The 27,090-nt window shown below is 45.6% G+C and overlaps 1 protein-coding gene across 1 annotated transcript in view; it reads left to right on the top strand.

Annotated features, from left to right (window-relative positions):
• MTR (5-methyltetrahydrofolate-homocysteine methyltransferase) overlaps nucleotides 1-26,675 on the top strand; it is a 123,809-nt gene extending 97,134 nt beyond the window's left edge. Inside the window, exons 25-33 of the mRNA XM_052641531.1 lie at nucleotides 7,935-8,016; nucleotides 12,801-12,899; nucleotides 13,927-14,002; nucleotides 17,222-17,377; nucleotides 18,983-19,179; nucleotides 21,718-21,918; nucleotides 22,745-22,937; nucleotides 24,344-24,456; nucleotides 24,908-26,675. Of these exons, the coding sequence (XP_052497491.1) occupies nucleotides 7,935-8,016; nucleotides 12,801-12,899; nucleotides 13,927-14,002; nucleotides 17,222-17,377; nucleotides 18,983-19,179; nucleotides 21,718-21,918; nucleotides 22,745-22,937; nucleotides 24,344-24,456; nucleotides 24,908-24,994 (1,204 nt within the window). The 3' untranslated portion in view covers nucleotides 24,995-26,675. The remainder of the gene's footprint in view (nucleotides 1-7,934; nucleotides 8,017-12,800; nucleotides 12,900-13,926; nucleotides 14,003-17,221; nucleotides 17,378-18,982; nucleotides 19,180-21,717; nucleotides 21,919-22,744; nucleotides 22,938-24,343; nucleotides 24,457-24,907) is intronic.
• The last annotated feature ends 415 nt before the right edge of the window (nucleotides 26,676-27,090 follow it).

The raw sequence follows: 27,090 nt of genomic DNA, 5'->3' as shown, positions 1-27,090 counted from the left end.
CAACTGTATGTTAAGCCACTTGTAGTAGTTAGGAATCTCCAAACAGGATGTATGTCTGTACATGGGGCATGAGGGGAGGGAGACAGAGAGAAATTGATTTTAAGGAACCGTCTCATGTGATTCTGGAAGCAAGAATGACTGAAATCTGCAGAGAAGGTGGGCATGCTGGAGGCCTGGCAAGAGCTGCTGTTGAATCTTGAGTCCAAAGGCAGTCTGGAGGAAGAAGGCCTTCTTCCTCTGGGAACCCCAGTCTTTTCTCGTTGTTGTTGTTGCTCACTTGCTCAGTCATATCTGATTCTTTGTGACGCCATGGACTACAGCACACCAGGCTTCCCTGTCCATTACCATCTCCCAGAGCTTGCGCAAACTCATGTCTATTGAGTCGGTGATGCCATCAAACCATCTCATTCTCTGTCGTCCCCTTCTCCTCCTGCCTTCAATCTTTCCCAGCATCAGGCTCGTTACCAATGAGTCGGCTCTTCGCATCAGGTGACCAACATACTGGAGCTTCAGTCCTTCCAATGAATATTCAGGACTGATTTCCTTTGGGATTGACTGTTTTGATCTCCTTGCAGTCCAAGGGACTCTAAAGAGCCGCCTTCAATACCACAGTTTGAAAGCATCGATTCTTTGGTGCTCAGCCTTTATGGTCCAACTCTCACATCCATACATCACTATTGGAAAAACCATAGCTTTGACTGTGCAGACTTTTGTCGGCAAAGTAATATCTCTGCTTTTTAATATGCTGTCTAGGTTGGTCATAACTTTTCTTCCGAGGAGCAAGCATCTTTTAATTTCACGGCCACAGTCACTGTCTGCAGTGATTTTGGAGCCCAAGAAAATAAAGTCTTTGACTGTTTCTATTGTTTCCCCATCTATTTGCCATGAAGTGATGGGACCAGATGCCCTGATCTTAGTTTTTCTGAATGTTGAGTTTTAAGCTAGCTTTTTCACTCTCCTCTTTCACCTTCATCAAGAGGCTCTTTAGTTCCTCTTCGCTTTCTTCCATAAGGGTACATATCTGAGGTTTTCGATATTTCTCCTGGCAGTGTTGATTCCACCTTGTACTTCATCCAGTCCAGCATTTTGCATGATGTACTCTGCATATAAGTTAAATAAAGAGGGTGACAATATACAGCCTTCTCTTAAGGTCTTCAGTTGATTAGATGAGGCCTACCCATATTCCGGAGGGCAATCTGCTTTACTCAGAGCCTACTGATATAAGTGTTAATCACATCTGAAAAATATCCTCACAGAAACATCTAGATTGTTGTTTGACCAAAAACTGGGTACCATGGCCTTGCCAAATTGGCACATAAAATTGACCATCCTCCCACTTTTAATCTGAATAGCACATTTTCATGAGTGGTTACAGTGTTCTATCTCCACTAATTGCTTCTCATACTTGGAGAACTCAGTAGTGTGGCTGTTATTGCTCATGTTAGAAAACTGGCTTTGTTTTTCCACGAAGAACTTAACCTGCTAGGATTATGTGACAGATTGTTCTCCAGGAATATGACTATCTGTCAATATCTGGGATTTCAGTGAGCATAGTTTGGGTAATTGAATGATTATAGTGGGAATATTCATTAGCTTAGTAAAGAGAATGGTAAGAGAATCTACCGATTATTGTCAACATGAAAGACCTTTTAAAATCAGAGTTGTAAAATAAGAATAAAGAAATATTTAAATGAGCAGATGTAATAAGATGCATTATGAGTTGTGTGAATGTGATGCTAGTTTCCAAATAAGAAAGATTTTATGGGGACTACACTTGGAAGTTCAGTATCAGGAAACCACATCCTGCTGCTTGTTCAAGCTGGAGCATCGCTGTTGCTTAGTTTCTGAGTTGTGTGCAGCTCTTTTGTCACCGCATGGACTGTAGTCTGCCAGACCTGTCTGTCCGTGGGATTTCCCAGGCAAGAATACTGCAGTGGGCTGCCGTTTTCTTCTCCAGGTGATTTTCCTGACCCAGGGATCGAACTCGCGTCTCCTGTATCTCCTGCATTGGCAGGCAGGTTCTTTGCCACTGAGCCACCAGAAAAGCCCAAGTTGGAACATTACCAATAGTTAATTGTATTATATCTCTCACCGAATAAGAGCCACAGATTAAATAATGATCGGAAGTAACATGACGAGCCTCTCAAGATGTATCATTGGCAACATTAGCCATAAATGACTCTTAACAGTTATAACCTGGTATACCAAGTAATCAATTAGATCAGTAATGACCAACAGTCCTCATGCTCTTATAGAATATCTGTTCTCCTCATCTGGAAAACTGAAGGTTCCTCCCAGGAGACAGACATCTGGTTCCCATGATCTCCCAGGTCTCTTTAACTCCAATATTCTGTTTTTCGATGAGTTTTTCTGGTTTTCTTCTCTTCCTTGCCTGTTACAGTTTCTGAAAAATTATTTAGAAAATAAAAGCCAGTAGTCATGCTTCCAGGTAACCATGTCTTTCTCCAGTTTTGCCTGCATTTCAGCTTTGTATAAGTGGATTCCATCGATACTATTTATACTTAATCTACTGTGTATATTCTTCTGTGTCCCGCTCAACATTATGTCTTTAAGCCCCAACTCATTGTTACAGTAGTCGGGGGTTTTTTTGTTTTGTTTTGTTTTTTCCACTTTGTGGTAAAATATTGAATTGTATAATGCCCTCTAGTTTATTTATCCATGTTACTGTTGTGGGCATTTGGGGTTTTTCCAGTTTGGGGCTGTTAACGTGGAGTGCTGCTATAAATGTGTATCTTCCCTGAAGCAGACTTGCTGGGTCACAGAAGATACGTATGGTCATCGGCATTCCATGGACAGAGGAGCCTAGTGTACTACAGTTCACAGGGTCACAAAAGTCAGACACAACTTAGTGACTATATGGCAATAACATCTGCGTTAGATATTTATTGCAGGGTCTTTTCCCAAAGTGATTGTACTAATTTATACTCCCACCAGCAATTATGAGGTTTCTAGTTATTCTACTCCTTTTTCAGTGTTTGCCATTTTAGTATGCAATAGTATCTTAATAAGATCTTCATTTATATTTCTCTGCTGACTAATGATGTTCAGTACATTTTCATATGTATATCGACAGTTTGGATATACTTTTTGAATTTTTTCTTTTTAAATTAGTTATTTCACCATTTTTCTTACTAATTTGTATGCATTCTTTATTCACATTGGATGCAGCTCTTTCTCAGAAAGTGTTAGTCTCTCAGTGATGTCTGACTCTCTGCAACCCCATGGACTGTAGCCTGCCAGGCTCCTCTGTCCACGGAATTCTCCAGGCAAGAATGTTGGAGTAGGTAGCCATTCCCTTTTCTAAGGGTTCTTCCTGACCCAGGGATCAAATCCTAGTCTCCTGCATTGCAGGCAGATTCTTTACTGTCTGAGCCACCAGGGAAGCCCCTACCAGATATATATATATATATATATATATATATGGCAACAGATTCTTCCAATATGGCTTACATTTTATTTTCTTAGCGGTATTTTGGGTAACAGAAGTTCTTCATGTTCATGAAGTCTGATTTATGGATCTTTTCCTTTATGGTTAGTGCTTTTTGCATCTGTGTAAGAAGGCATCTACTCCAGGAGAGTCAGCTTTGCTAGAACGCATTCAGGAGTTTGAATGTCTCAGAAGCCATCTGAGAACCCTTATCATCACCTCCTACAGACCTGTCGAGGGAGGGCTTAGCAGTGGCCCAGTTCTTTCCTTTACTAACTCCTTTTTGAGCAGATGGAGGCTCAGGACTTCCAAGTTCTCGTGAAAGCAGATTTCTGAAGGGAATAGCAGCATGGCTCTTCCAGACTTCAGGGGCCTGCAGTAGGCAGCATGAGAGAATTAGAGCTGTTCCCCCAGACACTCGAAATGAGGCTTGAGGATGGATCCTTGGAGAAGCTGAAAGGGTTATACAGATTTGGGATCATTTGTGGGTAGAAATGTGCTTGGAGTGGCCCTTTTAAACCTACAGCAATAAGAGAATAGAAAACTGAGCAGTTTCCTGTCTGTAATACAGATGATTTTGTATCACAAACTAGAAATGACTTTAATAGAAATCTGGCCCTTTTAGCTACAGAACTTCTCAAGGGCAAAAGTCTGGCAGTTAGCTCTCAATTTTTTAACTGGTTTAAAGCCAATAGCTGCAAAATGTCTTTTTCCATTATCTTTTGTGTAATTTAACTTGGAGAATTCAACAGGAAGTCACATTGCTCAAAGCGGGAGGTAATTTTCTGAGTTTTGTTTTGTTTTTTTAAATTGCTCCAAAGTATGGTGCTGAATCACATAACTGATAATATTTTCCTCTGTATAGGATTTCATGGAATGAATTTTCTATGCTAATCTCACTCCTGATTCTATCTTAATTTTCCTGAAATTTATTTTCCATTTTCTTTCATTTTTCACATCACATTTTAAGTTTTGGTCATGCTGCATTTATGTAAAATGCTAATTCTGGGATAGGATAGGACATGAAATAGATGTTTGGAGTATGTGTTCTTTTTCAGAATGTGAAAGAGTTTCTTCTTATGCCCTCTTAGATCAGCTCCAGCCTGCAGCTGGGGGTGACTTTGTGCCAGCAGTCCCACAGGCTCAGGGAAGACCTCCGTGTTAGACACCTAACCACTTAGCACAGATGAGGCCTAATCCACACTGGTAGCAAGGTGGGAGACCTTGGGCTAGGGCTGACACTGCCATAGTTAGTCGGTCACTGTGGAAGGTGACTGATTAAATCCTAGATTTTGACTAGGGATTTACCAGAGATGCATTTGAGATTCAGGCTCAGCCTCTACCCCTTTGCTCTGGGTATGTAGGAAGGAGAGGAGAGATTCCAGTGTTTTGTATTTTTTCAAACTTCAGAAAGAAGTATTCTTCCACCTGGAGAAGTTTGCATAAATGGAAGCTTAGGAAAAAAGTGGAATCAATGTCAAACCAGAAGCACTCTTTTTTTTTTTAATTAGTTAATTTATTTTAATTGGAGGCTAATTACTTTACAATATTGTGGTGGTTTTTGCCATACACTGACATGAATCAGCCATGGGTGTACACGTGTCCCCCATCCTGAACCCCCCTCCCACCTCCCTCCCCACCCCATCCCTCAGGGTTGTCCCAGTGCACCGGCTTTGAGTGCCCTGTTTCATGCCTTGAACTTGGACTGGGATCTGTTTCACTATGGTAATATACATGTTTCAGTGCTATTTTCTCAAAGCATCCCACCCTCGCCCTCTCCCACAGAGTCCAAAAGCCTGTTCTTTACATCTGTGTCTCTTTTGCTGTCTCTTACATAGGGTCATCACTACCATCTTTCTAAATTCCATATATATGTGTTTATATACTGTATTAGTGTTTTTCTTTCTGGCTTACTTCACTTTGTATAATCAGCTCCAGTTTCATCCACCTCATTAGAACTGATTCAAATGTGTTCTTTTTAATAGCTGAGTAATACTCCATTGTGCATATGTACCACAGCTTTCTTATCCATTCGTCTGCTGATGGACATCTAGGTTGCTTCCATGTCCTATCTCTTGTAAACAATGCTACAATGAACATTGGGTTACACCTATCTCTTTCAGTTCTGTCTTCCTCTGTGTGTATGCCCAGCAGTGGGATTGCTGGGTTGTATGGCAGTTTTATTTCCAGTTTTTCAAGGAATCTCCACACTGTTCTCCATAGTGGCTGTACTAGTTTGCATTCCCACCAACAGTATAAGAGGGTTCCCTTTTCTCCACACCCTCTCCAGCATTTATTGTTGATAGCTGGACAAACTCAAACTTCATGCCTGTGCTCATCCATCTTGGGCAGTTTTTATGTTGGAAAGGAGCACTTTGATTTGTTTTGTTTTTTAAAATCATGAAATCCATCCATTTCTTCTCAGCGCCCTTTTCTAGACCATTAAATAGACAATGACCAGAATTGCACTGAGAAACCTTGGATACTTACTAAATATCAATTATGTTGATTTAAACATTTCAATTTTTACCAACTAGCTTTAAAAGAAATGTCACTGAAATCACATCAGGCCTAAAATATTGTTTCCTGGGGGAGCTTCATGGAGGAAAAGGACATAGGTATATTTGTGTGTTTCAAGTTGCTGGGGAAGCATCTGAGGAAGAAGAAGCATACAGTCTTGACTTGTGTTCTGTTTTGAAGCTGGAAGCAAATCCTTCTTTATAACTTTTCCTCCTGTTTGAAAATCTTCCCCGCCTCATAGACTACCCAGGGTAATTTCAGAATCTTTGGTCTCCAAGCACACAGTAGGCACAGATGGTCATGAGGAGTCGGTGGGGTTCGTTAGGCTGCTCCAGGGCTGTGGTGCGGTGCCCCCTGCTGGTGGCCATGCCAGCCTCCCAGTTCAGAGGGCACCTTCTGTGCCAGCTGGTCTAGGCCTGAACTTCCATCTCACAGTTCTGGTGGCTTATGGCTTTCATCCTTTGCTTTCTATTTCTGTAGAGAAATATGCTGAGAAAGGGGACAGGTGAAATGTTAGAGGTTTTGTCTGTCTCACTGGGAATGAGTTTTTAGAGTCTTTCCTTACAAGCCTATTAAAAACACATTCAGATATTACACCTTTAATTTTTTTATTTTTATTTTTTTGGTTTTCAAAAATTGCCTCAGTAATTCACACTTATTGAATGTCAAACAATTCAGAACATGTCAAACAATTCAGAAAGTAAACTTTTGTCTCTTCCTTCCCAGATTCAGCCCCAGTTCTAATCTCCATGTAACCAGTGCTGACATTTTGCTATCTGTCTTTGCTTTTTCTATTATACAGACACTTGAAGGTTGGTTGGTTGGGGCACGGTGAGGGTGGTAGTATTTTATTTTGTTTATTTTTTAAATAAAATTCTATTAAACACACTGTTTTTGCTAGTTTGGTTTTCCCCCATAAAATAGCACATTCTGGACATCTGTCCAAATGGGAATATATTTTAGTTGAGGGGAAAAAATATGAAAGTATGTGACTTGGGGAAAGCTGCTGCTGCTTTAAGGGGGAAAGAAGGAGGAGAGAAGACTGGAAACACTGTCTGTTTAGTGGGAGTGGAAACTATGGTTATCACCCTTGTGCATGGGATTGTGGCTAAGTCTGCACTTCTGTCCCAGCCTCAGGGCATGTAGTAAGGAAGGATGTATATATCTTCAGTTCTCATTTTAATACGTTATGCTCTATACTAAAATAGCAGATATGTAGCCTGTGCTATTGATATAAACATTCAGCAATCAGAGGGCAATTTGTTGGTAAAATCAGGTAATTTTAAGCATTAAAGAGTGTTTCTTCCTCAGAACTGACATTTTCAGGTTTGGCGAAAGAAACGGGGTTGAGCCAGTGTTAGGATAAGATCTTGCTGCTTTGACCTCTCTCTGTTACTGTGTGTTGAATTTATTTAGGTCCGAGTTTCCTTCTGACAAGTAGAAGGTGGGCTTGGGTTGGAGGAGTGTTGGTGTCTCCTGGTGGGAGGCGGGGAGCAGCAGCTGGGGAGTGGTGTCCCATGTCCCCTGCCACTGCCTGCTTCTCCAGGGACTCTGGCTGGTGGCCCAGTTCATCTGCAGGAAGAAACTCCGCTTTGACCTTTATGACAGCAAAGTGCAGTCACCAGGCCAGTCTGCTCCCTTAGTTCAGACAGGCTGCTAATGAGTGTGAGGTCACAGGTCTGATCCCATTGGCAGAGAGCTGAGGACATTGTCCTCTTTTGATCCTAGACTTCTTTGTTGCCTCGGCCAAAAATCCATGTCTTTTCCCCTTGGCTTCCCCATGTTAGGGTGGGGAGAAGGTCATTCTCGCTTTTCAAGGGATATTCGATATTTATTTATAAGTACTGTGAAATTTTTCTCTGGAAAGCACTGTAGAAACACATTATCTCTAATGGTTCTGAACAGGAGTTGTGTAGCAACTGTCAGCCCTGATGGATGTGTTTTTCTCCCTGACCTCTCTTTTCAGAACCCACACAGCAGTTAAAATCGCCCCAAGATACAGTGCGCCTGTGATCCACGTCCTGGATGCATCCAAGAGTGTGGTGGTGGTGAGTGTGGGCCTCATGCTATTGCGGATCTGTTGTAATGAGAAAGCAGAGAGCACTGAGAGTTGAGGGTATTGCTCGAGATCTTCTGTTTGTTTTTGTCCTATTCTCCTAAAAAAAATTGTCAGACTATCCTAGGGCTTGTGGTGGGGTCACTGCAGGTATCTGCATTGCCGGAGGAGGGTGGGTCAGTGTGTCCTGTGCTTTCAGGGACCTCTTCCTGAACCAGCATTGGCAGTGCTGGTCTGAGCAGCAGAGCAATGATGCCAGGACACCAACCCAGAGGGGGATTTCAGTCATTTACAGATATTTACAAATATAAATGGGCACTTTCTTAACTCTCCCTAAAGGAATGTAGAATTTATCAGTTTTTTTTTAATTGAAGTATAGTTGATTTACAATGTTAGGTTAATTTCTGCCATACAGCAAAGTGATCAAGTCACACATGTTTATACATTCTTTTTTTTTTTTTAATATTCTTTCCCGTTATGGAATATAGTTCCCTGTGCTATACAGCGGGGCCTTGTTGTTTATCCATCCTACATGCAAAGCTTACATCTGGTAATCCCAACCTCCCAATCCATCTCTTCCCCCATTCCCTCCCCCTTGGCAACCGCCAGTCTGTCCTCTATGCTCATGATTCTGTTTTTGTTTCAGAAATATATTCATTTGGGTCCTGTTTTAGATTCTGCATGTGAGTGGTATCAGATGATATTTGTCTTTCTCTGACTTCACTTAGTATGGTAATCTCTAGGTCCATCCATGTGGCTGAAAATTTCATTCTTTATTATGGTTGAGTAATAGGAATGTAAAATTTTTTTAAATAACCCATTTCCAGATAGAAAAACGTTTAAACTGAAACGGGCCAATTGACCCTACCTGAAGACAGAAAAACATCCACAGATGTATGTTGAAAACGCAGAATTTAGTGAATATAATAAACAACTTACCCTAGTGGTTTTTCCTGCTTTTCTCCATCATGAAGCCTAACATTTCCTCTTGTTATGTATTTCATTATATTCATTGAATAATGGGACATAATAGCTGTTGGGAATCTATGTGACCATGTGATCCAGTGGTTTCCAAGTATGTTTTTGCCACAGAAAACTTTACAAGTGATGTCTTTTCTGGAAACTCAGTGGGCAAATAAGAGTGACTCCTTCCTTCCCCTCCCTCATCCCACTCCTGTTTCTCCTCAAACGAGCACACACAATTTAAAGATCACTAATCCAGTCCAGGGATTCCCGGGTGGCTCAGTGGGTAAAGAATCTGCCTGCAATGCAGGAAACCTAGGTTCAGTCCCTGGAGAAGGGCATGGCTACCCACTCCAGTATTCTGGCCTGGAGACTCCCATAGACAGAGGAGCCTGGTGGGCTGTAGTCCTCACAGTCGCACACAGTTGGACATGACTGAAGCAACTGAGCGCACGCAGCACAATCTAGTCCAGTCTTCACATTTGCAGGCGAGGAAGGTCGCTGCGGGGCCTGGTGATTTGTGACATTCCCAGGCGCTATCCCGCAGCCTAGATGAGGGCCACCACACTTCCTGAAACATTTTCCAAAGGAGTTTCTTTCAGACCTGTGAATTAAAGCTGTACAGTACCTGCTAACATTATTAAACATTTATAGTGTGCCCAGCACTGCGCTGAGTGCTTTACATGGGCTTTTTATTTAATTCTCATGAAGTAGATGTTTTCATTATCCCCATTTTAGAGGCGAGGAAACAGGAACAAAGAGGTTAGTAACTCTTGAGGCCACAGATCCCTCAAGTAGCAGGTGTGGATCGACACGCAGGTGGCCTTATTCTGTGCTGCATTAGTTAAACTTGTTCTTTTAATGTTTAATAAGGCTCCTTTATTAAGGATAACGGAGAAGGCAATGGCACCCCACTCCAGTACTCTTGCCTGGAAAATCCCATGGACGGAGGAGCCTGGTAGGCCGCAGTCCATGGGGTCGCTAAGAGTCGGGCACGACTGAGTGACTTCACTTTCGCTTTTCACTTTCATGCATTGGAGAAGGAAATGGCAACCCACTCCAGTATTCTTGCCTAGAGAATCCCAGAGACAGAGGAGCCTAGTGGGCTGCCGTCAATGGGGTCGCACAGAGTCGGACACGACTGAAGTGACTTAGCAGCAGCAGCATTAAGATAAAATTAAATTGGGCTGAAATCATAAAATTACAGTTTTTTAATTTGAAATTGACATAGACTAATGTGCAAATAAAGTACATTTCTACAACTCTATTTTGAAACACTATTATCTATATCTTATATTTGGATTGTATTTCCTAAGGAGCTTACTTCAGGTCCATGGTTGAGTAACCAGCGCAACTCTCTTTAAGGCTAGTGGCTATTTTCAAATGCTAATGAGCGACTGAACATTTCCCATTTGAAGACCAGGGTGTTGAACCCATTTGAGTACACAGGACTGATGCAGCCCCTACAGGTCAGGGCGCGCTTTAGCTGGGAAGCACTTGGCCTCTTGCTTCCATCTCTAGGACACTCTTCCATTGTCTTCAAGAGCTTAAGCATCATTGGCCCAGCTGGAAGCCAGCAGAGGAGGAGGCAGGGGCATCTGTGTTCTTCACTGTGTGGTCCAGCCGACTGTGGTTGGTTCTTCTCATATACAAAGGAACAGCCACCCTTTGAAATCACTCAGATATAAGTCTGATGATAAACCAGTTGGGTAACTGCTGGTGACACATTTCGGGAGGCATTGGTAGAGTTTGTTTAGGCTGATTTGTTTAGATTGATAGTTGGTTTAGAGTCTTTTGATCTCACTGCAGTGAGTACGACACAGGCTTATGCTCTGGCTACTGTCTCATGTATTTATTTCGAAGATTCCAAAACATGGTAACTGCTTAATAGTCAGAGATTTAGGTTGCGGGATGCCCCCTTGCTTTTTTCCTTTTTTTTTGAAATAAAAAACAAGATGCCAAAATTGATTTTCAGTGTATTCCCTCTTATTGTGCTGTAATTTGCTGTGAGAAAGAAAAAGAGGAAAAGAAAAGCTGTACTGTGTCTGATGGTTGGCATGAAAACCCAGGTTGACTCTGATTTTGTGATTGATCATATGGAACAGCCCATATAATTGGCCATGAACTTGTTCTCATTGAGCAAGTCAGCCTGGGCAGGAAGGGGCTTGTCACCATACCTCGGGGAGCAGGGGTTCCACGGGGGGTATGGAAGGGGCCAGCCAACAGAAGCAGCACCTTCCATCTCCCCAGTAGTTCCTGTTGGGTGCTGTCAAGTTCTGGAAATAGGGGGGCTTACTTTCCCAGAGTTTAAAATCTAGCAGAATGTAACAATGTTTTAAAATCTTCAAAGCGTTGACTGCATGTACTTTGGGGACTCTGGAGTAGGCATTCCTTCGTGTTTTCGTGAGCTCTGCTGAGTTTCCTAAAGGAGAACTCCACTGAGGCGAGGGTCATGTAAGACTGATGTGAATACCATTTGGGGGCCTAGTTTGAGGCTTGTCACAATGGCCTTTTCTGATTTTGTTCCTTAATAAAGCAATTTGGTCTTATACTCACTCACAGGTCATTGGATTGTTATTAGAGATACTTGGGCAATTCACATAGAATTCTAGACATTTAAAGCTGATGGGCACGGTAGCTGTCATCCAGCCTAACTTCCTCCCTTTCCAATAACGATATTGAACTTCCCTGCCTGTTTGTGTGTTAGAAAATCCTGTGGAGGATGCAGGGATAGGTCAGAGCTGTGATTTTGGAACTGATGTGATTAGCAGCAACCATGTCTTTCTTCTTGGTAATTATATTTTGAGCGTTGGTGGCAGTGATTCTTCTACCAACTTGGTAATCATAGTCATAAATATACCTGGCTGATTCTGTTTTATAGTTTACTGAGTAGCCTCACATTTCCCAATCAGTTTCCTTTCTTGTTTTAGCAGAAGTTCATGGTTGACTGTGAAGATCAGCCTCATTCTGTCAGCAAACATTCAGTGAGGATGCACCTTCTGTGTGCAGTCTTACCTTCAAAGGGCCTGTCTTAGTAAGGGAAGTAGACACATAGACAGATGCTGGAAACCTGTGAAAAGTGCAGTGATGGAGAGATGAACAGAGTATCTTTGAAACCCTGAAGAGAGGGTACCTACCCAGTGTGTTGTGGATCCCCAGAACTCAGAAATGCTGTTAAACTCACAATCACAGTTTATTACCATGAATGGATACAGATTAAAATTGAGTGAGATCGAGAAAAGGCCAGTTACCAGCTTCCAGGTATCTCTCCCTATGGAGTCATATGGACAGGGCTTGATACTTCAACTAATGATGTGTGATAGCATGGATGGAACATTGCCAACTAGGGGTGCTAACCAGAGCCTGGGTGCCTTGGGCTTTTACTGGAAGTCAGTCATGTGGGTGTGGCATGCTCACTTGACTGACCTTGGTTACTTAGTCTTGAACCGCTCCAGAGGTCAGACAGAGCACAAGCCAAGTCCCCCACCATAAATCACATTGTTAGCATAAACTATCTGGGATAGCCCAAGGCCCCAGGTAGACAAAGACACTCTTTATCACTAAAGGCTTAGTATTTATCTCACAGGAGCTGTCCTCTCTTTAGAATGTGCAGCACTGAAACGTCCCCAGCCTACTGAGTTAACCCTTTACTGCACTGCCAGGCAGAAACTAGCATGATTGGTGAAGGGAGAGGGAATGACATTAACGTGGGAAGGCTTCCTGAAGGTTGTGACCTCAGGACTGACCATTGTTATGCCCGTTTTATCTTCTTTGCTGCTCTGTGGTTACTGAATTTTGATCTTGCATTTCCAGTGTTCTCAACTGTTAGATGAGAATCTAAAAGATGAGTACTTTGAGGAGATCCTGGAAGAATATGAAGATATTAGACAGGACCATTATGAGTCTCTCAAGGTAAGTAACAAAAACAGGTCCCCCCTCTTGGTTGGGTAATAGAACAATCCTACAGTTATTCTCTTTATTTTGCTGTTGGAAGAGAGGAAGGTTTAGGATCATTTTAGAAAAGTCCTACTTTCTGCTTCACGTCAGCATTCTTTACTGTTCCCAATAATTTTTGGCTATATTGAAATTAATTTTATTTATTCCACCAAACATATATTGAGTAAGCGGTAGGTGTTGGGTGCTGTTTGCCACCCGAGTTATGAGAATGAATAAAACATGAGCTCAGAGGCAGCAGCAAGACAGGAACTGAGACAGTGTGCCTAAATGACTCCCACAGATCCCTATTCTTAAGGAAATAATGGAAGAGAATGAAGACATTAGGAACATTGTAAGCTTCTCTCCCTGATCATCCAACACTCTCTGTGCAGAATTCGAGAACTGTCCTTCTCTAGAGGAGCTTCAGGGGATCTATGGAGATGGGGCATGATTACCCTTTAGAGGTTGTCAGGATATTTCTTCCTGGTTACCTGCTTACTGGGCTTTGTGTTGTGGATAGGGGATGCATTTTGGGGATGGCCTGGTAAGTGAAATGTGATGACCAACAGTGAGAAAGGAATATGTTCCTGAGGTGTTGGCTGGACCAAGACACTGGTTGGCTTGCCCACTCCTTAATCTGCCCACAGTTGGCTGTTTCTTGGTTCTGCCTCCTGGGCCTCAGGGCAGTCGGTGGCCCCAGTGAGCCCCAGCCTCAGGTAAAGTCCGGGCAGGAGTCTGCCCATCGCATGCTTACTCACCTCACCGCTGTGGCTGCCGGCCTGCCTTGCACTCGTGCACCCACGTGCACTGGACGTGTATTGCATCTGCACTCTCTATTGTTCTGGTGCTGATGTGAAGCCATTTTAGATGCAACAGGAAGAGTTTTCTAGAAGATGGATTTTTGTTTTCTTGTAAAATATACTTACTAGCTTCCTTGGACATACTTTCATAATAGCAGCTGAAAATCTAAGTCTCTGACTGAATAACTTTTATTTTTTCACAGGAGAGAAGATACTTAACCTTAAGGCAAGCTAGAGAAAATGGTTTCCATATTGACTGGCTGTCAGAGCCTCCTCCAGGTCTGTTGGACTATGGGTTAGAGAAAAGCACATGTGATAGTTCTGAGCTGAAGAGAGGTTTGCATTTCCAGGTCAGCAGAATCAAACAGGCAGCTGGAAACTCTTAATTATGTTCAGTAGTGATGATGAACGACAATGATGATTGAAAGTGAAAGTCAGTAGGTGCCATTTATGGAGAACCAAACACTGTCCTGAGATTGAACTGCAGCAGCTCTGAGTCCTTGACACAACCCGAAAATGAATGTGTTATTATCTCCACTTTAATTTGAAGAAATGGAATTTCGAGTGATAACTTGAAAGGTTACTAACATTCAATCTCTGCTGTGTCTTCTAAACCGTACTCTTGCCTCTGTGCTGTGCCTGAGTGGGCCTTCTTCATCTGGAAGCCATTCTAGAGACCTGCCTAGATGGCAGTGTCATCGCTTTGGCCTGGGTCCCAGCTGGCCCGAGTACAGACACGGAATGTCTGAAACTGCAAATTCCTGCGTGTTGAAGAGACTAAAACATCACAGCAAAGCAGGCGCTTCTGTTTCTGTTCACTCTTATTCTCACTCAGACGCTTCCCTCTTTTGATTTCTTTAATTTGGTTTCTTTCCCTTCTGGTTTCTAACCTTTCTTGCCTTGCATAGGTGTTCACGATAAGGTGTAAGATATTTTGATAGGTTCAGAGAGGCATGAGATATGAATGTAAAACCGAGACAGGGTGAACAGGGGTTAGTTATATTAATCGAATCCATATTTCCAAGGTGATACCTCTAATCTGCTTCCATGGCTCATCTCATCCATGTTCTACCCATGCTCAGCAGAATGATGGGTATTAAACTGAAAATGTAGATGAGCTGGGTTCTAGGTTTAGTCCAGCTGCGTTTAGTGTGAAGAAGGCACATGGGGAATCGGGAGGCTTGGGTTCTAATCCCAACTTGGCTCCTGGCTCTGAATCCCTGAGTGACCTTGAACATCTTACCTCCATGTGCGACAGTTTCTAATATGTGAGAAAGGAGTTACTTTATGGAAATGTTGTGAGAATAAAATAAGATATTATGTATAAACCTTTGAAAAATATGCATTACTATACCAGCCCAATTAATGATTTTGTCTTCAGCTTTCACTATGAAATTGGGAAAAATATCACAAGGGAAAATCTATTTTAGTCAAGTCAAATGTCCAAAATACATCTCAGTAGAAATAGTTCCCTCAAGGTCCACAGTTCCAGGCGGCAGTGGTGGCAGTTTTCAAGAGCTGTTTAACCCCCTTGCTGCTGCTACTGCTGCTAAGTCACTTCAGTCATGTCTGACTCTGTGCGACCCCATAGACGGCAGCCCACCAGGCTGCTCCATCCCTGGGATTCTCCAGGCAAGAACACTGGAGTGGGTTGCCATTTCCTTCTCCAGTGCGTGAAAGTGAAAAGTAAAAGTGAAGTTGCTCAGTCATGTCCAACCCTCAGTGACCCCGTGGACTGCAGCCTTCCAGGCTCCTCCATCCATGGGATTTTCCAGGCAAGAGTACTGGAGTAGGGCACCATTGCCTTCTCCAAACCCCCTTGCAGGGCCCCTCAAGGACAGCCCAGTCCTGGCATATTTTCAGGAAGTCAATAAAAGGAAAAGGAAGGGTTCTTCTTTTCTAGGTCTTTGGTGGTAAACCTAGGAACCTCAAACAAACCTCCAGCTCTGACCAACAAGCTCATTCAAGAATAACACCCTTCAGTCACCCGGAAGCAGAGTGTTTCCCTGTCTTTCCAAGCAAGAGGACACTTGAGTCAGGAGAACAGCTGTAGTTTCTTTTTAATTGCCAAACAAATCAGCAGAATAAAATACTTACAACGAAGGGATTGTCCTGTATAGTAAAAAAAAATGACCAGGAACACATGGGAAAAAACTCCCATGAGTGGTATAAAAAGGTAGAGATTTCCAGGCAAAATTAAGAAGCTGCGCATACTTTGCCTGTACTTTGACCTCTCACTTATGCTACCTAGTGAGAGGAAAACACTGTTGAGACTTCCTGTGTTGTCACTGCGCACCAAAGCATGGTGGTTTAGTTTAAGTTCTCTGATCCCTGTTTGCAGATCAGGAAACTGAGGATGTGAGGGCTGGGAAGCGGGCAGCAGAGTGATCACCTTGGACACCGGCCTGACCCACCCCAGGCTTGGCGGCACGGGGGGCAGCAGTGATGTCCAGGAAGCCCAGGGGCACCGTCTGTCTCTGAAGTCTTCACAAGTATTTCACTTATGACTCACAAGGCAGTGTAAAGAAGAATGTATTGAATATCCATGTACCCCTACCAGTCACTTAAGAAGTAACCTACTGCCCATTTTTAAAAGAGCAATACATAGTGGAAATCCCTGTGAGCCCCTGCCTCTCTGGCAGGACCCTGAACCTGATGCCTGGTTTCCATGCATTCCCTTAGACTTTGATCATGTGTATATGTATCAGTGAAAGTAAAAGTTGCTCAGTCGTGTCCAGCTCTTTGCAATCCCATGGACTATGCAGTCCATGGAATTCTCCAGGCCAGAATACTGGAGTTAGTAGCCTAGCCCTTCTCCAGGGGATCTTCCCAATGCAGGGATCGAACCCAGGTCTCTTGCATTGCAGGCGGATTCTTTACCAGCTGAGCCACAAGGGAGGAGCAAGAATACTGGAGGGTGTAGCCTATCCCTCCTCTAGTGTTTTTTCCCGACCCAGGAATCAAACCAGGGTCTTTTGCATTGCAGGCGGATTCTTTACCAACTGAGTATGAGGGAAGCCCATGTGTATCAGTAGGCAATATAGATTATTGAACATGTTTTATTTTTTATTTTTTTGATCATGTTTTAAAACTTGAGGGACATGGCTGCTTCTATGTGTCTTTCTCCTGTGTGTTTTCTTTTAGCGTTATCTTCCCCTCTACAAGTGAAGGTGAACCCAGTCTGCCTTTTTTCTTGGGCGAGGGTGAGGGGAGGGGTTGAGGGAAGTTTCCAGGGGTGATGTAGTCAATCAGCTGCAGGGGAAGAAGATTTTATTTAAGATGTGCTGCAGAATTACGCCTTTTCCACAGTAATTTCGAGTTCCCCTCTTTGTAAAACCACTCCTCTAGGTGACAGAAGGGAGGCAGGGCATGGGAGCTAACAGAGCAGGAAGGAGGAGGCCAGGAAGGCTTCTCATAGGTGGCTCTGGGCACAAAGGGTGCTGAGCCACAGGCCTGCCCTGGCATCATTGGGGTTAATGGATCACTCCTTTCCCGCAGTGAAGCCCACGTTCCTCGGGACTCGAGTCTTTGAAGACTACGACCTGCAGAAGCTGGTGGACTACATTGATTGGAAGCCTTTCTTCGATGTCTGGCAGCTCCGGGGCAAATACCCAAACCGAGGCTTTCCCAAGATATTTGATGACAAAACTGTAGGTTAGTTCCATAAGTGCTTCCGTCCTGCTCTGATATTCAAAACATCATCTTGGGCCCTTGAAGATGAAAATAGCTAGTGGAGCAGTGGGTTTGGATTATGCCAGATGGAGTGTTTTGTTTTTTTGTTTTTTCTTTTGGCTGCACCTCAAAGCTTGTGGGGTCCTGACCAGGGATCGTACCTGGGCCCTTGTAGTATGGAGTCCTAAACCCTGGACTTCCAGCAGATTCCTAGAGTTCACTGTTACAATATGATATAGGATATTGTTTACCTGCTCAGTCCTTTGATGGCTTTTAAACTGCTGGGTTGATTGTTATTCATTGACTAAACTTGGCATTTCGCTTACCCATTCTGTACTGAATCTTTGTTGACATCAATTACTTGCTGGGCATTTGGGATCCAAGAGAAGATGTATCATGGCTGCCATCTGGTACCTGCTGGCTGGGGCAGCAGTGGAGGGTGATTGCCGTATGACAGACCGGGCTTCTGCTTCAGGGCGAAGCCTGGGCCTCTGTGGACACCACACCAGGAGATGAGCTCAAGCTCAAACTGGAAGATCAGGAAAGGCTTCCTGGAGGAGGTGGTTTGAACTGCTCTTTGAAGATTAAGTGGCAGTTACTGAGACTGGGACTGGGAATGTGAGATGGTGATGAAGTAAGGACCCTCCAGGCCGAGGAGACCGAGTAGGAAGGCACGGGCGTTTGGGCTGATTTGAATGGCAAGGAGTCCATTGTGCCCAGTGGAAGCACAGGTTGGGGGCAACAAGCCAGTCGGTAGATAATCTGCTTCTCTCTTCCAGCCCTGCCTCAGAGACATGGGATCTAAGCCCATGAAGGCTAAGCCCTTCAAAGGATTCAGTAACAGCCAGCTCAGAGCGAGATGAGGAGTGGACTGCTGGACATGTGGGTTTAGGGCTGAGGGGAGCCTGAGAGACCGCCCCTTGCCTTCTTCCTGGAGGGATCCCTGAGGTGCATATTAGGATGCTGGGATACAGCAGCTCTCAGGCTCCCCAGGGTGCAGTGGTGAGAAAGGGGCTCTCGTTCTGCAGTGCTCCGGAGTGATCACAGGGGGCAATAGAGAGGCCAAGGCAGAGCCGGCCGGCCAGGCCCTGGTGAGGCACTGAGGCCCTGCTGGCACCGCCGTAGCCAGGCGAGGCCTGCGGGATCCCTGCCGGGTGCCGCCCGGGAGCAGCATCCAAACCCCACTTCACTCTGCAGGCTGTTCTGTACCCCGGGGGTCACGGTGAGGTCAGGGGCGCTGTCTGTGCACAGGGAACGTGGTGATGGGAGGATCTGGCCTGCTTTGTGTCACTCTGTCTGACACGTTACTGCAGGGAGTGAGAGCTGGCGCCCTGCCTTTTGTTAAATGGAAAAATATGAGTGGTGTTAGCTGGTTGAGCTGACTGTGTCTGGGAGCTGTACTTAGCAGAACCGCTGAACCCTCAGCTGCTGCACCTGAGGCGGTGCTGACTGCAAACACTGACTTAAAGTATTTGAGAGGAAAAGAGAGGAATAAGGAGGGAAACTGGAGAGAAGTAGTGGTTTTAAAAAGCTTTCTTTAATGAGTGTTACTGAATCTCTAAGTGAATTCTTATATTTTCCTAATAGGTGAAGAGGCCAAAAAGGTCTACGATGATGCCCAAAATATGCTGCAGGCACTGATCAGTCAGAAGAAGCTCCAGGCCAGGGGTGTGGTTGGGTTCTGGCCAGCACAGAGCCTTCAGGATGATATCCACCTGTACGCGGAAGGCGCAGTGCCACAGGCCTCGGAGCCCATAGCCACCTTCTACGGGCTCAGGCAGCAGGTATGGAGGCCATGCTGCCGGCGGACACGGAGCCCTCCTTTTTGGTTTAAGCACTGAACGATCATAAACAAGATTGGCATAAGTCTGAGCTTTGTGGTAGCATGGCTCTGCCCCACCTCACCCCAGATGACCCATTGCAGTCCTGAGCCCGAGGCTTTGTGATGGAGAGAATGGGGCAACATGGGTTTGGAAGCTGGGCCTCAGGCACCAGCAGGAGGGAGGTGTTTCCTGTCAGTTTGGATGGGTGAGGGGAAATGCTGCTGTTGCCTCGGGATCACACACAGGTGGATATTCACTTGCTGAAGAATGTCGGTCTGGGTCCAGGCCTGTTGTTGAACAAGGCTGGTGGCCCCGTTTCTCAAGGAGAAAACAGGTGGGAGCAGACTTCCACTGCATGCCTGCTGGGGGCCAGCTGCTTAGTAGGGCACTTGACGAACCATCTTTGTTTAATTTCCGCTCAGCTTGTCGGAAGGCAGTGTCTATGTCCAGAGGAGAACACCAAGGCCTGTGGAGAGTACACTAAGCCCCACAGCTTGGAGGGAGCCCAGCCTGTCCACACCCCCCACACCACTGGCTCCTCCTGGGTCAGAGAACAGGCTCTTCTGCACATGGCTCCCTGTCTGTGCCCCTACTTTTAACCATGCAAGCTTTTAAGCATGTCCCTTCAGCTGCTATAAAAAAACCAAGGTGTCCTAATCAACTGGAACCAGAATTCACCAGTCATTAACACAGGGTGGTAGAAAGTTATTTTTGCAAGATCTTAACTACCATATTCAGTCCTTCAAAATGATAGTATTGCTTTTCATCATAACCACCATATAATTCATAATGACGGATATTTTAGCTGTAACAACATCTGAGGGAATCCTTAAACTGGGGACATTAAAAGGTACCTTAACAAGTTAAATGGGAGTAGTACAGCCTTGCTGTGTGCACCCAGGCCCGGCACATCCTCACTGTGCACTCAGGCTCAGATACCACAAGACACAAGAGGATTCTGATGTTAAGTTCTCGCCCCGCCTCACTAGGGAATTAGTGCCTTTCCTTTTACCAAAGTAACTCAGTTCAGAAACCTCCTCCCTGGCCTGAAGTTCCCTCCTTCAGTCCTGTGTCCTCTGATCTCTTTTTACACCCAGCACCATTCCTGTCCAGACAGTCTATAATGGACGGTATTAGGGCTTTTAATGTAATGACCTCAGTACGTATATACTTACCTGGATAGATATTTCTAAGGAGGTGCTTTTTTTCCAGCACACTGGGAAATTCTGACTGTGGCGACTCACTGCACTGGGGGGGTCTTCTCTTCTGAGTGGCTCTGATCGCTGTGTCTTTGAAAGTGCTGTGGGCTTTATGACCTGTCTCTCCTTATGGTGCCAGGAAGCTTTGCCTCTCCCTCCGGCTTTTATTAGCAAAGAGCAGTTGACGGGCAGAGTACAGCGGGAAGGCAGCTTCTCCCTGCGGGGCTGGCCCTGAGTCTATGACATTCCCGTGTGCCTTTGCCAACTGCCTTCTTGCCTGTAGCCACTTAACCATTTTCTGCCCAGTGTTGATTAAACTGTACTTGTTTCTAGAGCTGGCAAGCAAATAACTATGAAGATTCTGGCTGGCTGCTTACTGATTATTCGTTCTGTCCTAAGCAGTGCTGCCTAGTGGTCAGGAGCATTGGTTGTGGATCTGACCTGCGACTCTCTGGCCTTGAACTAGTTCTTCAAGCCCTCGCTGCCTCAGTTTCTTGTCTGTAAAATGGAACTGATGGTATCACTTACTTCACAGGGTTATCAAGATGATTTAATTAATTAGTTCATATAAAGCACCAGCTAATGCCTGATATTTAGTAAGCACTCAGTACATATTAGCCATTCACTATTTACCTTCTCAGCAAAAATGTGTTGATTGTGAAACGTTTAAGACTTTGCTTGTCAGCTTAGCAGCAGGAAGTCAGTCATCAGCTGGAGATGGAAAACAGGGAGGATGGCTGCCTGGCCTGAGGAGAGAACCCCAGCAGCAGATCCTGCTTTGTTTAATTTCAGGCTAGCCCATCAGTGTCTTTAGCTGTCACCTGACCCACCACCACCCATGGCTGGCAGCATGTGGCCCTGTGTTGCTGACCTTGGCCGTTTGTTGAACTGCTTCTGTCCGAAGTAGAGGCTTATACACCAGGTGGACCTCTTTTGAATGTAACTTCAGGATTTAATGTTGATCTCTAATTGACAACACTTTTGGAGGGAAAAAAAAAATCTTATGTGACTATTTAGGGTTCCAGTTCCAGTAGGCATTCAGCAGATATTTGTGAGTGTGTGAGGTTAACTGGTTTCTCAACTATGTGTGTATGTCATATCATATAAGCCTCGTTCCATTTGTTTATTCAACATGTGTTTACTGAACACTCTATATATCATGCACTCTTCTAAATACTGGGGTGCAGCAGACAGCCCCGTTTGAAGCTTGTATTCATGGGAAGATGCTAGATTGCTGTTTGCTGGGTGTTAGCGCCACATCCATGCTAATGGCCGCTCCACCCACTCCTTGCGTTTCAAGGCCGAGAAGGACTCTGCCAGCTCGGACCCGTACCTCTGCCTCTCGGACTTCATCGCCCCTCTGCACTCAGGCATCCCCGACTACGTGGGCCTGTTCGCCGTTGCCTGCTTCGGGGTGGAGGAGCTGAGCAAGGCCTACGAGGAGGAGTGTGATGACTACAGCAGCATCATGGTCAAGGCGCTGGGGGACCGGCTGGCCGAGGTAGAACCTTGGTACCTGGAGGCCAGGGTCCAGGGCTAGGAGCCAGGGACGGGCGTGTGTGTGTTTATGCATGTGTGTGCGTGTGTACTCCTGGCTCTGACGACACGTGCACTCTTAAATCTTGAATTCTTGAGTTGCTCTCAAGCCTCATCTTTGGGCACAGAGCAGCCTTTAGCAACACAGTAGTTGGAACGGCCCCCAGAGCCCTGATACATGTTTCCCAGAAGAGTGGGGGGCAGGGGGGGTGGGGAGGGGAGAAGGGGGGCGGGGGGCCAAACAGATTTCTGATTCAGAGCTTCTGGTTCTGATGCTGGACTCCTCCGTAGATCCCTCATCTTCCTCTGTGGGGTGGGGCAGCCTGTGTGGCTGTGGGGTCCACTTCCCTCTTCCCGAGGCCACTGTCACGATCCCCCCACCTCCTGGCCACCGTAAACCAGAACCTGAGTCAGGAGAAAGTTTGAAGGGCCTCAGATCTCAGATCATGGACTGTGATCCTTCAGAGCCCAGACAGAGACCAAAACTGAGCCCCAGAGCCTCTGGGGACACTGCAGATGAGTGGGGACTGTCGGCTGTCACTTGTCCCTCTGTGGATCTTGAGGGCCTCAGATCTCAGATCGTGGGCCGTGCTCCTTCAGAGCCCAGAGAGAGACCAGAACTGAGCCCCAGAGCCGCTGGGGACACTGCAGATGAGTGGGGACTGTCGGCTGTCACTTGTCCCTCTGCGGATCTTCCCTGCCTGCAGGGCGAGCCGGATAGCAGGCAGGATGGAGGCAGGAGAGGGGCTCCCACCTCTGCCTGAGCTGTGTGTTCCATGTCCTTGTCCCAGGCCTTCGCTGAGGAGCTGCACGAGCGGGTCCGCAGGGAGCTGTGGGGTTACTGCAGTGGTGAGCAGCTGGCTGTGGCTGACCTGCGGAGACTGTGCTACGAGGGCATCCGGCCGGCGCCAGGCTATCCCAGCCAGCCTGACCACACTGAGAAACTGACCCTGTGGAGGCTGGCGGACGTGGAGCAGCGCACAGGTCAGGGCTGGAGAGGGGCGTGAGTCTTCCTCGGGTGACACGCACAGTAGCGAAGGAGAGGCATGAAGGGGTGGTGGGGAAACATGGAGAGGGGCTTATGGCAAAATCCCCAGTCCCGTCTTTCCTCAGCGTGCACGTGCTTAAGTCGTGTCCAACTCTTTGTGACCCCGTGGACTGTAACCTGCTAGGCTTCTCTGTCCATGGGATTCTGCAAGCAAGAATACTGGAATGGGTTGCCCTGCCCTTCTCCAGGGCATCTTCCCAGCCCAGGGATTGAACCCACATCTCCTGCGGCTCCTACACTGCAGGCAGATTCTTTACCACTGAGCCACCGAGGAAGCCCTTTCCTCACTGCTCAGAGTCTGTTCTAGCACTTCACCTCCATAGCATTATTTTTTCCAATAAGAGGAAAAGAAACACATTTTAATTTCTGCACATGGAGGTCCTGCAGAAATGGGACCTCTTCCCTCCATATTATCGAGTGGTGGTCTTAACATCTCCACATTTAAGTTTATCAGTTTATTTTTTTCTCTTCACTACAACAGATGGGAGCTTAGCTGATTCATACCATCTCACACATCTTCTACCCCATTCCCTAATACACGTGTATTACTGTTTTCAGCCTCTCCACTAGTGAGTGACCTCTGTAACCTTTAGTAACACACTTCACATCGCTCTGTCCTTCCATTCCTTCCAGGAGCATCCCTAGACTTTTGTCTCACAGAACTCCCATTCTTCCCTTCCACTCCCTTCCTCTTTATATCTGTACTACTGTTAATGCACCCCATCCACGCTGGAGAATAAAAGAATGTAGGTGCATGTGGGGAGCTGTGAGGCTTGTTGAATCTGGGCTGGCAGGAAAAGCACAGGCTCAGGAGCCAGGAGGTGGGGATTTAGGACCCATAAGCCAGCTGGGTAGGCACTTCACCTTCACACTGCTCTGTTGCCTCGTCCAGAAAGTGAATGATGTAGACTAGGTAGCCGTGACGTGGGCTCTTGCTTAGTGGGGCCCAGCTGTCAGTCACCCTTAGTGACCTTGGCCCCACAGGAGCCTCTGCAGGCCCAGATGGTGCCCTCTACTCCAGGGTTGGGGTCATTGTCTAGAAGGCCCGGGTGTAGCCTCTGTGACTGATCTTGGAGAGCTGGGGAGAGCTGGTCTTCCAGGCCTCCTCCCCACCCCTGCCCTGGTCACAAGAGATCTGCATGTCCTAAATTTGTTCATCCCCTTGGTGGGAATCTGCTACACTACTCTGCTCACCACTTTCGTGCCACGTCATGTGTCCACCTAAAAGGCACAAGTTCACTCTCACTCACTTGTAAATAAGACTTTATTGGGTGCCTACCAACTGGCAAGCCTGTCTCAGCACTGAATAAATGCACATTTTTCCTCATGCTGCTCTCCTCAGGCATTAGGTTAACAGAATCGCTGGCCATGGCACCTGCTTCAGCAGTATCTGGCCTTTACTTCTCCAACTTGAAGTCCAAGTATTTTGCCGTGGGGAAAATTTCCAAGGATCAGGTAAGTTAGCTGTTTCATTGTAGGCGGCATCCCTTGGTGCCTATCTTGTTTTAAATGGAACTGTTAAACCTGTTTTATTTTACATGTGAATGAGAATAAAATGAGAGGCAAAAGATGAAGAAATTTACCCCCACTGATGTCTTGCTTTGGTTTCAACTCATTACTCCAATTCTAGTCCTCCCATGTATAAATAGACCACCCTCCCCTCCCTTCCCCACCCACCCCCACCCCCCGGCCACACCCCAGCCAGGCCTCTAAGCACCAGATGGTTACTACATATTGTTTTTCTGCCCAGAGAATAAATATCTGTCTCTGCTTAACTCAGTGGATCACTATTAATATTAAGATAAGACATGGAAGGTACTTAGAGTATCTTAGTGAATGCTAGGGGAACTTTAGTTCTCAAAGTCATATCATTTTGTTTTAACAAACTGCCTTTAATCTTTTGCAGATTGAGGATTATGCTTCGAGGAAGAACATGTCGGTGTCCGAGGTTGAGAAATGGCTTGGACCCATTTTGGGATATGATACAGACTAACTTTTTTTTTAACCTGTCTGTACTTGGTGATCCTCAGGGAAACACAGTCCAAAGCGCCTTAATCATAACAGCACAGTGGCCAGGGGCCCATCTGCATCTGGTTGCCCTTTGCACCACTCCAGGGTGTGGACCTTTGGGGGGACCTTGTAGAAGGCCAGGGTCTTCCTGCAGTTCTTTTAAAACAAGCAGCTGTTTTCCAGGGGACTTTGAATAAAGAGCAGTGAGTCAGACTTCAGGGGTGTCCCTGGTCCCTTGGGGACTAGAACAAGCTGGAGATGGAGGTCTTTTGCATTTCAAAGCAAGTCAGACTTGTTTCATTTTTATCCCAGACCTAGGAGGTCACTTCAGTTGAATAGAAAATGTGACCCTTTGACAGAGTGATGCTGTGGGCAATGGGACATTTAAATCTGAGTGGTTAGAGCAGTTACTCTGACAGGGAAGAAGCATCACTCTGCTCTCTCTCTGGAGACTTCCTTTACTGAAACCTCAAGGAGATGCTTGAAGGCGTCCCTTTAGCCAAAGGCACACTCTCCCTGAGGCTTATTAGAGATTCTCAGGCTGCTTGCCCTGGCGTCAAATACAGTCGCATTCTCCAAGCATTTTGTTCTCTCGCAATTTCCTGTTCCCTCACCCTGAGGGGGAAGAAGCAGGTAGGCAGAGGGGGTGGCTGCTACGGGTAGTTAACATCCTTGGGTCGTTTTCCAGAATTGAGCAGGCTCAGCTGCGTGTCCTATGCAGAGTGGATGGACGGGCAGCCTCACTCTTCTCAGTTCTTCCTTTTCTGCACTGCCCCAACTCCAAACGTGTATGGTATGGGACCAGCACGTGGACTTGTTCATGGTTATTCCAGGGAGATGGTTAAGAGTGTGGGATTTAAGTCAGACACACCTGGATTCAAGTTTCAGCTTTGCCACGTGCTTGCTGTACACCAGAGGCAAATCACTTCAGTTCTCTTAACACAGTTTTCCCATCTGTAAAATGGGGATAGTGATACTAGCTCCTCTCTTGTGGGCATGAGATGTGGGTTAAATGAGAGAACTCGTGTAAGGCAGGTAACATGGGTCTGGCATATAGTGAGGGCTTGATAGACAGCAGCTTCTGTGGCGGTGTCTAGAGCTCAGCACAGGGTAGGTGCTCAAGGAAAGGGAATAAGAGATTGATGGAGGTGAAAAGACATTCAGGAAGTGCACGTGGGAATGACTGGTTCAGTATACTAGGTACCCTTTCTGGAACACAGTTGAACACAGTGACTGGAGTGAGAAGCTACTTTCTATGTCATTGGCATCATCAGATTTCATTTTCTGTAAGACAGTCCCCCCTCCCCTCGTGGTATAAGCTGGCCTCGTCCCAAAGCAGTTACATCAAATATACGCTCAGGTATGTTGGAGGTGAAAGGGGGAAAAGCTTAGCAATTGATAATCCTACATAACTTAGCATAAACATGTGTTCCTGAAGAGTAACATGCCTTTTCAGGCATCACTGGCCCTTAAAGAGAGAATTATATGCTTTATTTTAAAAAGAGAACTATATGCTTTCTTTAGGGTCCATTTAATCTGTCCTAGATGCTCAGTTGGAGGATTTATTTCTCTTCCATAGCAGCTGTTACTCTAGGTGTTGGCACATCCTTCTGTATAAGAAAGAATAATCTTTTCCTAATATTTTATTTTATCTGAATCACAGTTGTTAAGAGTCTCCCAGTTTCATTAAATGTTTACCATATCTTTTCTCAACTCATTATGTGACAAAACGGCTTCCTTCATTGTATTGTTGATCTGATCCTGTGATGGGTTCCTTTTATCTAAAGATAAAACCAATTTGTTAAAGTTTGAGCCCCTGTATTTGCATTAAAGAATATAGAAGCTAGCTTGAGGAAAACCCCTTCTGTAATTTATGTCAGATGACCTCAAAGGCAGGAAGGGACCATGCTGCACCTGGAGTCTTTTCTGTGTCTCTGCCCACACATGTAGAAAGTCACCTTGTTGTCAGCATTCACAGCTCTCGCATCCACTCGCTCGCTCTCATCCTTCCCATTAGGGATCCCATGTCTGTTTTTCCCTCTAAAGAAGCACTTGCTTGGAAGCTTGCTTGCTTACCTG

Source organism: Budorcas taxicolor, chromosome 5 (genome assembly GCF_023091745.1).
Source record: "Budorcas taxicolor isolate Tak-1 chromosome 5, Takin1.1, whole genome shotgun sequence".
NCBI lineage: Eukaryota > Metazoa > Chordata > Mammalia > Artiodactyla > Bovidae > Budorcas > Budorcas taxicolor.
The sequence above is the reverse complement of the archived record's forward strand: the minus strand, read 5'-3'. Positions and strand labels throughout refer to the sequence as shown.